Source organism: Oncorhynchus clarkii, chromosome 23 (genome assembly GCF_045791955.1).
Source record: "Oncorhynchus clarkii lewisi isolate Uvic-CL-2024 chromosome 23, UVic_Ocla_1.0, whole genome shotgun sequence".
Classification (NCBI taxonomy): Eukaryota; Metazoa; Chordata; class Actinopteri; order Salmoniformes; family Salmonidae; genus Oncorhynchus; species Oncorhynchus clarkii.
Genome location: NC_092169.1, coordinates 54,760,168 through 54,774,741, shown reverse-complemented (window position 1 = coordinate 54,774,741; position 14,574 = coordinate 54,760,168). Strand labels below are relative to the sequence as shown.

The window sequence follows — 14,574 nt, the reverse complement described above, 5'->3', positions numbered from 1 at the left end:
CTGATTACTGACAGGATGCTAAAGGAGGCCTTCCCAAGTGGCACTCTATTCCCCATAGGGCCCTGGACAAAGTAGTGCATTAGATTAATCAAATGGGGTGACATTTGGGACGCAACCGATATCTCTCCTCCCTCGCCTCTCCGGAATGCAGAGGGGGCAGAGAGAGAGGGCAGAAAGAGAGAGGGCAGAGAGAAAGGGCAGAGAGAGAGAGGGCAGAGAGAGGGCAGAGAGAGAGCGCAGAGAGAGGGCAGAGAGAGAGCGCAGAGAGAGAGAGCGCAGAGAGAGAGAGCGCAGAGAGAGAGGGCAGAGAGAAAGGGCAGAGAGAGAGAGGGCAGAGAGAGCTGAGAGAGAGGGCAGAGAGAGAGAGCAGAGAGAGAGAGGGCAGAGAGAGAGAGGGCAGAGAGAGAGGGCAGAGAGAGAGAGCAGAGAGAGAGGGCAGAGAGAGAGGGCAGAGAGAGAGAGGGCAGAGCGAGAGGGCAGAGAGAGCTGAGAGAGAGGGCAGAGAGAGAGGGCAGAGATAGAGAGGGCAGAGAGAGAGAGCAGAGAGAGGGCAGAGAGAGCAGAGAGAGAGAGGGCAGAGAGAGAGAGGGCAGAGAGAGAGAGGGCAGGCAGATAGAAAGAGCAGAGCGAGAGAGCAGAGAGAGAGAGGGCAGAGAGAGAGAGGGCAGACAGCATGTTGCATTGTGTCAATAAGAAAAAAAGAAAATAAACTAATCACACATTCAAATATTGAATAAAGAAGGAGTGAAAAAGAGGAAGTGACTATGAACCTGTAGAGAGGCATGGTGAACAGAGGTCTCCTGTAGACCTCCTCTGTGACCTGGATGTCCTCCTCACAGGTGATGGTCCTCCTCTGAGGCTCGCCCTTGAAGTGCTCGATATCGTTATACACGTAGAACGCGTTGTCGTTCAACTTGGCAAAGTCGTGGAGCTGGAGAGAAACCAGAGAGCATCAGAGTGGAGCTGGAGAGACCAGAGAGCATCAGAGTGGAGTTAGAGAAACCAGAGAGCATCAGAGTGGAGCTAGAGAAACCAGAGAGCATCAGAGTGGAGTTAGAGAAACCAGAGAGCATCAGAGTGGAGTTAGAGAAACCAGAGAGCATCAGAGTGGAGCTAGAGAAACCAGAGAGCATCAGAGTGGAGTTAGAGAAACCAGAGAGCATCAGAGTGGAGCTGGAGAAACCAGAGAGCATCAGAGTGGAGCTAGAGAAACCAGAGAGCATCAGAGTGGAGCTAGAGAAACCGGAGAGCATCAGAGTGGAGCTAGAGAAACCAGAGAGCATCAGAGTGGAGCTAGAGAAACCAGAGAGCATCAGAGTGGAGCTGGAGAAACCAGAGAGCATCAGAGTGGAGCTAGAGAGAAACCAGAGAGCATCAGAGTGGAGCTAGAGAAACCAGAGAGCATCAGAGTGGAGCTGGAGAGAAACCAGAGAGCATCAGAGTGGAGCTAGAGAGAAACCAGAGAGCATCAGAGTGGAGTTAGAGAAACCAGAGAGCATCAGAGTGGAGTTAGAGAAACCAGAGAGCATCAGAGTGGAGCTAGAGAAACCAGAGAGCATCAGAGTGGAGCTGGAGAAACCAGAGAGCATCAGAGTGGAGCTAGAGAAACCAGAGAGCATCAGAGTGGAGCTAGAGAAACCGGAGAGCATCAGAGTGGAGCTAGAGAACCGGAGAGCATCAGAGTGGAGCTGGAGAAACCAGAGAGCATCAGACTGGAGCTAGAGAAACCGGAGAGCATCAGAGTGGAGCTAGAGAAACCAGAGAGCATCAGAGTGGAGCTAGAGAAACCAGAGAGCATCAGAGTGGAGCTGGAGAAACCAGAGAGCATCAGAGTGGAGCTGGAGAAACCAGAGAGCATCAGAGTGGAGCTGGAGAGACCAGAGAGCATCAGAGTGGAGCTGGAGAGAAACCAGAGAGCATCAGAGTGGAGCTGGAGAGAAACCAGAGAGCATCAGAGTGGAGCTGGAGAAACCAGAGAGCATCAGAGTGGAGCTAGAGAGAAACCAGAGAGCATCAGAGTGGAGCTAGAGAGAAACCAGAGAGCATCAGAGTGGAGCTAGAGAGAAACCAGAGAGCATCAGAGTGGAGCTAGAGATAAACCAGAGAGCATCAGAGTGGAGCTAGAGAAACCAGAGAGCATCAGAGTGGAGCTGGAGAGAAACCAGAGAGCATCAGAGTGGAGCTGGAGAAACCAGAGAGCATCAGAGTGGAGCTGGAGAAACCAGAGAGCATCAGAGTGGAGCTGGAGAAACCAGAGAGCATCAGAGTGGAGCTAGAGAAACCAGAGAGCATCAGAGTGGAGCTAGAGAAACCAGAGAGCATCAGAGTCTTATTACTGACGTTAGGAAACACTGCAGACGATTTGACCTGCTTTGTTTGTTCGTTGTAATGATTTTTATTTCTTTAACTAATATCATTTTGATCCAATATATCTACTTGTCTTGAGTATCAGACCTGCAGAAATGATGGTATCTCGATGTGCTAGCTAGTCAGCTGAATGTTTGCATTTAAAAGATGCATTCTTGAGACAGCTTGTCGTTTCACCACTCAAAGCGTAAGAGAACTGCACTGCTGAGATGGCAGAGGTCTGCCTTGTAATGAGGATGACTAGTACTCTGGACTGATGTGTGGGGAGCTTTCAGCACCCGATTCTGCAGCAGAGGAAACATCACCCAGGTGGGTGTTACACGGGGCTGCTGGAGGAGTCCTTCAGGGGCTACAGAGAACAACGTCTGAGGACACATCTAACACCACAACCATTACCAACCCTGTCCCTACCAACCCTGTGTCATGACGTTGGCCTGGGGGTAGGTTTATGACAGTCATAAATCCCTCTTCCCCCCTTTTTCCTCTCTCTACCCTACTGATGTTACATTTAAAAACCCTTGGTTAACATAGAGATTCTGGGAACATCAGTAGGTGGGGGGAAATTAACTATATTCTGGTAATCCGAACAATTGAACATATGCGGTGGTACTTAATGAATATGATGTCAGTTCGGTTGTCATCTGAGACATTCTCATCAATGATAAGATGACATAAACTCTACAGTGGAAAGTCTACACATCAGAGTTATCGAATTCACATGGAATTGTTGTTAAATTTAAATGTTTGAATATAAAATTATTCGTGATGGGATGAAATGTGATTTTAGCTTCTAAAATGTTCATAAGGTTAGGACTCTGCTCAAATCAGTGGCCCGCCCCTGTGAAGAGTCATGGGCTATAAAACTTTTCAGACACACCCTTCTCGCTCCACCATATAAAGCCTTGACGACAATATACAGTGGGGAAAAAAAGTATTTAGTCAGCCACCAACTGTGCAAGTTCTCCCACTTAAAAAGATGAGAGAGGCCTGTAATTTTCAAAGGTACACTTCAACTATGACAGACAAAATGAGAAAAAAAATCCAGAAAATCACGTTGTAGGATTTTTAATGGATTTATTTGTATATTATGGTGGAAAATAAGTGTTTAATGTCATTCTGCCCCTGAACAGGAAGTTAACCCACTGTTCCTAGACCAGTTAACCCACTGTTCCTAGACCAGTTAACCCACTGTTCCTAGACCAGTTAACCCACTGTTCCTAGACCAGTTAACCCACTGTTCCTAGACCAGTTAACCCCACTGTTCCTAGACCAGTTAACCCCACTGTTCCTAGACCAGTTAACCCCACTGTTCCTAGACCAGTTAACCCCACTGTTCCTAGACCAGTTAACCCCACTGTTCCTAGACCAGTTAACCCCACTGTTCCTAGACCAGTTAACCCCACTGTTCCTAGACCAGTTAACCCCACTGTTCCTAGACCAGTTAACCCCACTGTTCCTAGACCAGTTAACCCCACTGTTCCTAGACCAGTTAACCCACTGTTCCTAGACCAGTTAACCCACTGTTCCTAGACCAGTTAACCCACCGTTCCTAGACCAGTTAACCCACCGTTCCTAGACCAGTTAACCCACTGTTCCTAGACAAGTTAACCCACTGTTCCTAGACCAGTTAACCCCACTGTTCCTAGACCAGTTAACCCCACTGTTCCTAGACCAGTTAACCCCACTGTTCCTAGACCAGTTAACCCCACTGTTCCTAGACCAGTTAACCCACTGTTCCTAGACCAGTTAACCCACTGTTCCTAGACCAGTTAACCCACTGTTCCTAGACCAGTTAACCCACTGTTCCTAGACCAGTTAACCCACTGTTCCTAGACCAGTTAACCCCACTGTTCCTAGACCAGTTAACCCACTGTTCCTAGACCAGTTAACCCACTGTTCCTAGACCAGTTAACCCACCGTTCCTAGGCCAGTTAACCCACCGTTCCTAGACCAGTTAACCCACCGTTCCTAGACCAGTTAACCCACCGTTCCTAGACCAGTTAACCCACCGTTCCTAGACCAGTTAACCCACCGTTCCTAGACCAGTTAACCCACCGTTCCTAGACCAGTTAACCCACCGTTCCTAGACCAGTTAACCCACCGTTCCTAGACCAGTTAACCCACCGTTCCTAGACCAGTTAACCCACCGTTCCTAGACCAGTTAACCCACCGTTCCTAGACCAGTTAACCCACCGTTCCTAGACCAGTTAACCCACCGTTCCTAGACCAGTTAACCCACCGTTCCTAGACCAGTTAACCCACTGTTCCTAGACCAGTTAACCCACTGTTCTTAGACCAGTTAACCCACTGTTCTTAGACCAGTTAACCCACTGTTCCTAGACCAGTTAACCCACCGTTCCTAGGCCAGTTAACCCACCGTTCCTAGACCAGTTAACCCACCGTTCCTAGACCAGTTAACCCACCGTTCCTAGACCAGTTAACCCACCGTTCCTAGACCAGTTAACCCACCGTTCCTAGACCAGTTAACCCACCGTTCCTAGACCAGTTAACCCACCGTTCCTAGACCAGTTAACCCACTGTTCCTAGACCAGTTAACCCACTGTTCCTAGACCAGTTAACCCACCGTTCCTAGACCAGTTAACCCACCGTTCCTAGACCAGTTAACCCACTGTTCCTAGACCAGTTAACCCCACTGTTCCTAGACCAGTTAACCCACTGTTCCTAGACCAGTTAACCCACTGTTCCTAGGCCCTCATTGAAAATAAGAATGTGTTCTTAACTGACTTGCCTAGTTAAATAAAAGGTATAAAAATAATAATAATAAAATAAAATAAAAATAAAAAAATCTGTAAATCGGCGCCCAAAAATACCGATTTCTGATTGTTATGAAAACTTCAAATCGGCCCTAACTATTCAGGCCATTCCGATTAATCGGTCGACCTCTAATATGTAGTGTAGACAAGCTGTCTACTGCTGGATCAAGAGGGACATTGGGTTTATTAGTAGAAGGAGGCCAGTATATTGATAGATAAAGAGGAGGTTTATGGGTTTATTAGTAGGAGGAGGCCAGTATATTGATAGATAAAGAGGAGGTTTCTAGGTTTATTAGTAGGAGGAGGCCAGTATATTGATAGATAAAGAGGAGGTTTATGGGTTTATTAGTAGGAGGAGGCCAGTATATTGATAGATAAAGAGGAGGTTTATGGGTTTATTAGTAGAAGGAGGCCAGTATATTGATAGATAAAGAGGAGGTTTATGGGTTTATTAGTAGGAGGAGGCCAGTATATTGATAGATAAAGAGGAGGTTTCTAGGTTTATTAGTAGGAGGAGGCCAGTATATTGAAAGATAAAGAGGAGGTTTCTAGGTTTATTAGTAGGAGGAGGCCAGTATATTGATAGATAAAGAGGAGGTTTCTAGGTTTATTAGTAGGAGGAGGCCAGTATATTGATAGATAAAGAGGAGGTGTATGGGTTTATTAGTAGGAGGAGGCCAGGTCACCTCCTTCCTGATGGTGAGCTCCAGGGTCTCCACCGTCTCCTCCTTGTCCAGGCCATGGAGATTCTCATGGAGGTTCTCCTTCCTCCGCGGGGTGTATGGAACAAAGTTCTCCTCCAGGTGCAGGAACACCACCGGTTCCTCACGCACACAGAAGAACATCACCTCCTGGGAAGAGAGGAGAGAAATCATATGGCCTACATTCAAAAAGAGGCAGTAATTAATAAGATGATGTAGACAGGGGAAACCTGATCCTAGATCAGCCCTCTAAAACCCAGATACTGTTTTGAATACGGGCCCAGGAATAATAACAAGTGAACAGGCCAGTTATTTGGTTGTAGAATCTGTGAAGTTTTGTTCCAAAACCCAATTGGAAACATTCCGTTGTCATTTGACGTGAACCACATGAGTCAGGAATTGATCATGAACTCGCGGCTATATAATTAAGTTTATTTCATTTGGATTACAGTGAGTTTCCATACTGGACTCACGACCCTGAGAGATATTCTTTATTTTCCTTCATTACACATGGGGATACCTTCCAAATGGTACCCTATTCCCTATACAGAGCCCTATGGGCCCTGGTCAAATGTAGCGCACTATATAGGGAATGGGGTGCCATTTGCCACACAGCCAGGGTTTGTGTTTGTGCTTAGTGGCACAGTGCGTCTGTCTGTCCCAAAGCACGGACAGAGTACCTAACCCCTCAAAATATTCATCCACGACACAAAGACAACAGGCGGAAGAGAAGAGAAGAGAAGAGAAGAGAAGAGAAGAGAAGCCAGCCAGCCAGCCAGCCAGCCAGCCAGCCAGACAGACAGACAGACAGACAGACAGACAGACAGACAGACAGACAGACAGCCAGCCTGCCAGACAGACAGACAGAGAAGACTCAGTGAGCATAGTCTTGCTATTGAGAAAGGCCATCGAAGGCAGACCTGGCTCTCAAGAGAAGACAAGCTATGTGCTCACTGCCCACAAAATGAGGTGGAAACTGAGCTACACTTCCTAACCTCCTGCCAAATGTATGACCATATTAGAGAAACATATTTCCCTCAGATTACACAAAGAAAAAAATCTCATTTTGATAAACTCCCCTATCTATTGGGTTAAATACCACAGTGTGCCATCACAGCAGCAAGATGTGTGACCTGTTGCCATGAGAAAAGGCCAAACAGTGAAGAACAAACACCATTGTAAATACAACCCATTTTTATGCTTATTTTCCCTTTTGTACTTTAACCATTTGCACATCGTTACAACACTGTACACATGACATTTGTAATGTCTTTATTCTTTTGGAACTTCTGTGAGTGTAATGTTTACTGTTCATTTGTATTGTTTATTTCAGTTCTGTTAATTATCTACTTCACTTGCCTTGGCAATGTTAACATGTGTTTCCCATAGCAATAAAGCCCCTTGAATTGAAATTGAGAGACAGACAGAGATACAGAGACACAGAGAGGCAGAGAGAGGAAGACAGAGAGACCGAGACAGAGAGACAGAGACACAGAAAGGGAGAGGGAGAGAGAGAGAGAAACATTGACCAAGAGAGACACAGAGAGAGACACAGAGAGAGAGAGAGAGACAGAGAGAGAGACAGAGACAGAGAGAGAGACAGAGAGACACACAGAGACAGAGAGAGAGACAGAGAGACAGAGAGAGACAGAGAGACACACAGAGAGAGAGACAGGGACAGATAGAGAGAGACAGAGACACAGAGACAGAGAGAGAGACAGAGACACAGAGACAGAGAGACAGACACAGAGACAAAGAGACAGAGAGAGAGAGAGACACAGAGACACAGAGAAACACAGACCTAAGGGTCAACAGTAGTGCACTATGAAGAAAATAGAGTTCCCCCCCCGAGGGCAGTACACTAACCTCATGCCCTTGACTCTGTAGTCTTTGGAGGACCTGTTTGAAGCCATTCAGGCTGGGCTGGCCCATGCCGTACAGCGGGTAGCTTCCTTTCACCTGGCGGTAGTTTGGCGCTCCGTAGCTGCCTGTAGTGTTGAGGACGTCAGCCTTGCTGTACACGTCCTGGACCATGAAGAACTCACCCTACAGACACACAGAACCGTCACTCAATCAAATACATGCATTTAGAAACGCCCTTTTTCCATCAACAGCTGCTGTTGGGGTACAGTAGAGTCAGTACGGGCCCTGGGGGTACTGTAGAGTCAGTACGGGCCCTGGGGGTACAGTAGAGTCAGTACGGGCCCTGGGGGTACAGTAGAGTCAGTACGGGCCCTGGCCCTGGGGGTACTGTAGAGTCAGTACGGGCCCTGGGGGTACAGTAGAGTCAGTACGGGCCCTTGGGGCACAGTAGAGTCAGTACGGGCTCTGGCCCTGGCGGTACAGTAGAGTCAGTACGGGCCCTGGCCCTGGGGGTACAGTAGAGTCAGTACGGGCCCTGGGGGTACAGTAGAGTCAGTACGGGCCCTGGGGGCACAGTAGAGTCAGTACGGGCCCTGGCCCTGGGGGTACAGTAGAGTCAGTACGGGCCCTGGCCCTGGGGGTACAGTAGAGTCAGTACGGGCCCTGGCCCTGGGGGTACAGTAGAGTCAGTACGGGCCCTGGCCCTGGGGGTACAGTAGAGTCAGTACGGGCCCTGGCCCTGGGGGTACAGTAGAGTCAGTACGGGCCCTGGGGGTACAGTAGAGTCAGTACGGGCCCTGGCCCTGGGGGTACAGTAGAGTCAGTACGGGCCCTGGCCCTGGGGGTACAGTAGAGTCAGTACGGGCCCTGGCCCTGGGGGTACAGTAGAGTCAGTACGGGCCCTGGGGGTACAGTAGAGTCAGTACGGGGAACACTTCAAGGGAACCTACATACCTGCCCAGGGACTACATACCTGCCCAGGGACTACATACCTGCCCAGGGACTACATACCTGCCCAGGGACTACATACCTGCCCAGGGACTACATACCTGCCCAGGGACTACATACCTGCCCAGGGACTACATACCTGACGGCTAACCCCATTTACATGGATGTTACATTATTGTAATATAGATGTTGACTAATGTGCATTGTCCCCTATAAATAAATAAATACCTACCAGGACTTCATAACACATTTATTCAAGGTGGTCTTTATAGCATCAGTGTGAAATGAGCAACATTAGCAATTAGCAACAATAGTATGTTGAAGGGGGCCTCCGCTTCCACTTTTGTGGATAACCGTTAGTGTTGCTCGTTTCACACTGATCTCTGTAGCCTCGTCATTCATTATCAGATGTCCATCCTTGTTTAAAGCAGTCAGGTGAAACCGTAGTGATCTATGTGAGTAAACAACCTCCCCGGTAACAATAAGGGTCTGGGCATGCCTGAACAGCTCTGTGACAGGTGATAGGTGGATCAGAAGGACCAATGGCCACGCAAGTAACAAGGGGTAACAACATCAATGTGAAGTAACAACAACATCAATGTGAAGTAACAACAACATCAATGTGAAGTAACAAGGGGTAACAACAACAGTGTGAAGTAACAAGGGGTAACAACAATGTGAAGTAACAAGGGGTAACAACATCAATGTGAAGTAACAAGGGGTAACAACAACAACAATGTGAAGTAACAAGGGGTAACAACAACAATGTGAAGTAACAACATCAATGTGAAGTAACAAGGGGTAACAACATCAATGTGAAGTAACAAGGGGTAACAACATCAATGTGAAGTAACAACATCAATGTGAAGTAACAAGAGGTAACAACATCAATGTGAAGTAACAAGGGGTAACATCATCAATGTGAAGTAACAACATCAATGTGAAGTAACAAGGGGTAACAACAACAATGTGAAGTAACAAGGAGTAACAACATCAATGTGAAGTAACAAGGGGTAACATCATCAATGTGAAGTAACAACATCAATGTGAAGTAACAAGGGGTAACAACATCAATGTGAAGTAACAAGGGGTAACAACATCAATGTGAAGTAACAAGGGGTAACAACAACATCAATGTGAAGTAACAACAACATCAATGTGAAGTAACAAGAGGTAACAACATCAATGTAAAGTAACAAGGGGTAACAACATCAATGTGAAGTAACAAGGGGTAACATCATCAATGTGAAGTAACAACATCAATGTGAAGTAACAAGGGGTAACAACATCAATGTGAAGTAACAACATCAATGTGAAGTAACAAGGGGTAACAACATCAATGTGAAGTAACAAGGGGTAACATCATCAATGTGAAGTAACAAGGGGTAACAACATCAATGTGAAGTAACAAGGGGTAACATCATCAATGTGAAGTAACAAGGGGTAACAACAACAATGTGAAGTAACAAGGGGTAACAACATCAATGTGAAGTAACAACAACAATGTGAAGTAACAAGGGGTAACATCAATGTGAAGTAATAACATCAATGTGAAGTAACAAGGGGTAACAACATCAATGTGAAGTAACAAGGGGTAACAACATCAATGTGAAGTAACAAGGGGTAACAACATCAATGTGAAGTAACAACAACATCAATGTGAAGTAACAACATAAATGTGAAGTAACAACAACATCAATGTGAAGTAACAAGGGGTAACAACAACATCAATGTGAAGTAACAAGGGGTAACATCATCAATGTGAAGTAACAACATCAATGTGAAGTAACAAGGGGTAACAACATCAATGTGAAGTAACAACATCAATGTGAAGTAACAAGGGGTAACAACATCAATGTGAAGTAACAAGGGGTAACATCATCAATGTGAAGTAACAAGGGGTAACAACATCAATGTGAAGTAACAAGGGGTAACAACATCAATGTGAAGTAACAAGGGGTAACAACAACAACAATGTGAAGTAACAACAACATCAATGTGAAGTAACAAGGGGTAACAACAACATCAATGTGAAGTAACAAGGGGTAACAACATCAATGTGAAGTAACAAGGGGTAACAACAACAATGTGAAGTAACAACATCAATGTGAAGTAACAAGGGGTAACAACAACAACAATGTGAAGTAACAACAACATCAATGTGAAGTAACAAGGGGTAACAACAACAATGTGAAGTAACAACATCAATGTGAAGTAACAAGGGGTAACAACAACATCAATGTGAAGTAACAACAACATCAATGTGAAGTAACAACAACATCAATGTGAAGTAACAAGGGGTAACAACATCAATGTGAAGTAACAAGGGGTAACAACAACATCAATGTGAAGTAACAACAACATCAATGTGAGGTAACAAGGGGTAACAACATCAATGTGAAGTAACAACATCAATGTGAAGTAACAAGGGGTAACAACAACATCAATGTGAAGTAACAAGGGGTAACAATAACATCAATGTGAAGTAACAAGGGGTAACAACATCAATGTGAAGTAACAAGGGGTAACAACATCAATGTGAAGTAACAAGGGGTAACAACAACATCAATGTGAAGTAACAAGGGGTAACAACAACAATGTGAAGTAACAACATCAATGTGAAGTAACAAGGGGTAACAACATCAATGTGAAGTAACAAGGGGTAACAACATCAATGTGAAGTAACAAGGGGTAACAACAACAATGTGAAATAACAACATCAATGTGAAGTAACAAGAGGTAACAACAACAATGTGAAGTAACAAGGGGTAACAACAACATCAATGTGAAGTAACAAGGGGTAACAACATCAATGTGAAGTAACAAGGGGTAACAACAACATCAATGTGAAGTAACAACAACATCAATGTGAAGTAACAAGGGGTAACAACATCAATGTGAAATAACAACAACATCAATGTGAAATAACAACAACATCAATGTGAAGTAACAAGGGGTAACAACATCAATGTGAAGTAACAAGGGGTAACAACAACATCAATGTGAAGTAACAACAACATCAATGTGAAGTAACAAGGGGTAACAACATCAATGTGAAGTAACAACATCAATGTGAAGTAACAACAACATCAATGTGAAGTAACAAGGGGTTAACAACATCAATGTGAAGCAACAAGGGGTAACAACATGGTGTGTTTTCTTCCTACCTGTACCAAGTAGTGTTCAGGCATTGAGTCTGATATCCGGCCCACTTTGTAGTTTGTTCTGAAGAGGTCATCGTGGATCTGAAATTCCTGTCTGCAATTATATCTGGAATACAGAAGATAACGTAGCCGTCATCTGCAACATGGTGAAACAAAGCATTCAATCCCTCTCAGTGGTACTGAGGTCTCCACTGGAGACTGACCCAACATTTAATTAGTCAGATAAGATAAATGACCTTATCTTCTGAACCCAAGACAAGACAAATTAGATAACAGCACACACACACACAACTCAACTACCCTCGTCCCATCCCCCGTCCCCACACACTTCACCATTCCCCCATCTATTCACACCTTAGTGATCAAAGCCTCAGGGATTCTCATGGTAACATCCCTTGGATGGTGGCTACGTGACTTGAATGATTGGAGGCGTGATGAGACTTACGTGATGACGACAGGCGCCACCTTGTTGGTGATGATAGACTTGGCCTTGCCGCTGTGGATCTTCACCGTCTGGGAAGAGCTCATGCTGAGAGACTGCCTGCTGTTCACCGCCCCGTTGCCATGGAGACTCTCACGCGGAGGAGGATGCTGGGGCGCTGCTACAGAGGATATGGAGCTTGAGACAGAGACGGGTTGTGGCGCTGCGCTGGCAGTTGTACCCATACTCCACAAGCAGCTGGGGACGACAAGAGGAGAGTGGACTCAGACACAGGAAGTCAAACAGAAGAACAGAGGAGAGGACTTTGACTCAAGACACAGGAAGTCAAACAGAGGAACAGAGGAACAGAGGAGAGGACTTTGACTCAGACACAGGAAGTCAAACAGAGGAACAGAGGAGAGGACTTTGACTCAGACACAGGAAGTCAAACAGAGGAACAGAGGAACAGAGGAGAGGACTTTGACTCAAGACACAGGAAGTCAAACAGAGGAACAGAGGAGAGGACTTTGACTCAGACACAGGAAGTCAAACAGAGGAACAGCAGTGGGGACTCAGTCACACTACGAGGCCACACTGAGGCACACTTGCATGCACACTATAGAGGTTTCACAAATCTGTGTTGATTCCAACACCACCACGTTCAAATTGTAGCCTGCTGATTGAAAGAGGAAACGTATGAATAGTGAAATATAACAATGAGACAATTTCTCTCATTGCTTTTCTTGATGATGTTCCTACAGTACTTCCAGCAGCTCTCTCAGAACATACCAAGCAGTAAACCCTGATTCTAGATCTGTACCGCTCAACATTTCAACAGGCTTTACATCAATCCTGAGGTTAGGTGTGTTTCAATGTTAACTATAGCCTCATCTGATGCCGAGCCCTTCTGCTACAGCCTTCAACAACAATCTGAGCAGGCATCCATCTGCAGCACCTCTCTGAATAAACCCATCTCAAACGGCACCCCTTTTCCCTAGTGCACTACTGTTGACCAGAGCACAATGGGCCCTGGTCAACAGTAGTGCACTATATAGGGAATAGGGTTCTATAGGGCCCTGGTCAACAGTAGTGCACTATATAGGGAATAGGGTTCTATAGGGCTCTGGTCTAAAGTAGTGCACTATATAGGGAATAGGGTTCCCCACTGTTCCCCTGAACAAGGCAGTTAACCCACTGTTCCCCTGAACAAGGCAGTTAACCCACTGTTCCCCTGAACAAGGCAGTTAACCCACTGTTCCCCTGAACAAGGCAGTTAACCCACTGTTCCCCTGAGCAAGGCAGTTAACCCACTGTTCCCCTGAGCAAGGCAGTTAACCCACTGTTCCCCTGAGCAAGGCAGTTAACCCACTGTTCCCCTGAGCAAGGCAGTTAACCCACTGTTCCCCTGAGCAAGGCAGTTAACCCACTGTTCCCCTGAGCAAGGCAGTTAACCCACTGTTCCCCTGAGCAAGGCAGTTAACCCACTGTTCCCCTGAGCAAGGCAGTTAACCCACTGTTCCCCTGAGCAAGGCAGTTAACCCACTGTTCCCCTGAGTAAGGCAGTTAACCCACTGTTCCCCTGAGTAAGGCAGTTAACCCACTGTTCCCCTGAGCAAGGCAGTAAACCCACTGTTCCGCTGAGTAAGGCAGTTAACCCACTGTTCGCCTGAACAAGGCAGTTAACCCACTGTTCCCTGGGCAGTGAAGACGTGGATGTTGATTAAGGCAGACCCCTTCACCTCTCTGATTCAGAGGGTTAAATGCAGATGACACATTTCAGTTGAATACATTCAGTTGTACAACTGACTAGATATTCCCCTTTCCACTTCCACCCTGGGGCATCCAGAGAGAGGCTTCAGAAATATATGTCATTTTCAGATCAAACTTGCTAGAAAAATAGACAATGTCGCAGATGGCTTATTAATGACCAAAGTCTCGTGTTTCTGTGTGTTTATTATATTATAATTAAGTCTATGATAGAGCAGTCTGAGTGGTGGTAGGCAGCAGCAGGCTCGTAAGCATTCATTCAAACAGCACTTTCCTGCGTTTGCCAGCAGCACTTCACAATGCTTGCACCACAGCGCTGTTTATTACTTCAAGCCTATCAACTCCCGAGATCAGGCTGGCAATACTATAGTGCCTATAAGAACATCCAATAGTCAAAGGTTTATGAAATACAAATGGTACAGAGAGAAATAGTCCTATAATAACTACAATCTAAAGCTTCTTAACTGGGAAAATTGAAGACTCATGTTATATATTATATTTAGTTAAAATAAAAGTTTTAATTCAGTATTGTTGTAATTGTCATTATTACAAATATATATGTAAAAAAA

General features: G+C 45.6%; 1 protein-coding gene across 3 annotated transcripts in view; it reads right to left on the bottom strand.

Moving 5' to 3' along the window:
* The window catches only part of LOC139381850 (phosphatase domain containing paladin 1a), a 149,391-nt gene that overhangs the window by 89,635 nt on the left and 45,182 nt on the right, over window positions 1–14,574 (bottom strand). For all 3 annotated transcript variants that reach the window (XR_011628584.1, XM_071125665.1, XM_071125664.1), the window contains exons 2-6: window positions 12,263–12,496; window positions 11,821–11,923; window positions 7,709–7,888; window positions 5,828–5,992; window positions 771–931 (exon numbers count right to left, since the gene is read on the bottom strand). Coding sequence is in view for 2 of the 3 variants with exons in the window: in XM_071125665.1 (XP_070981766.1) it covers window positions 771–931; window positions 5,828–5,992; window positions 7,709–7,888; window positions 11,821–11,923; window positions 12,263–12,483 (830 nt within the window). In the remaining variant the exon portion in view is untranslated. The remainder of the gene's footprint in view (window positions 1–770; window positions 932–5,827; window positions 5,993–7,708; window positions 7,889–11,820; window positions 11,924–12,262; window positions 12,497–14,574) is intronic.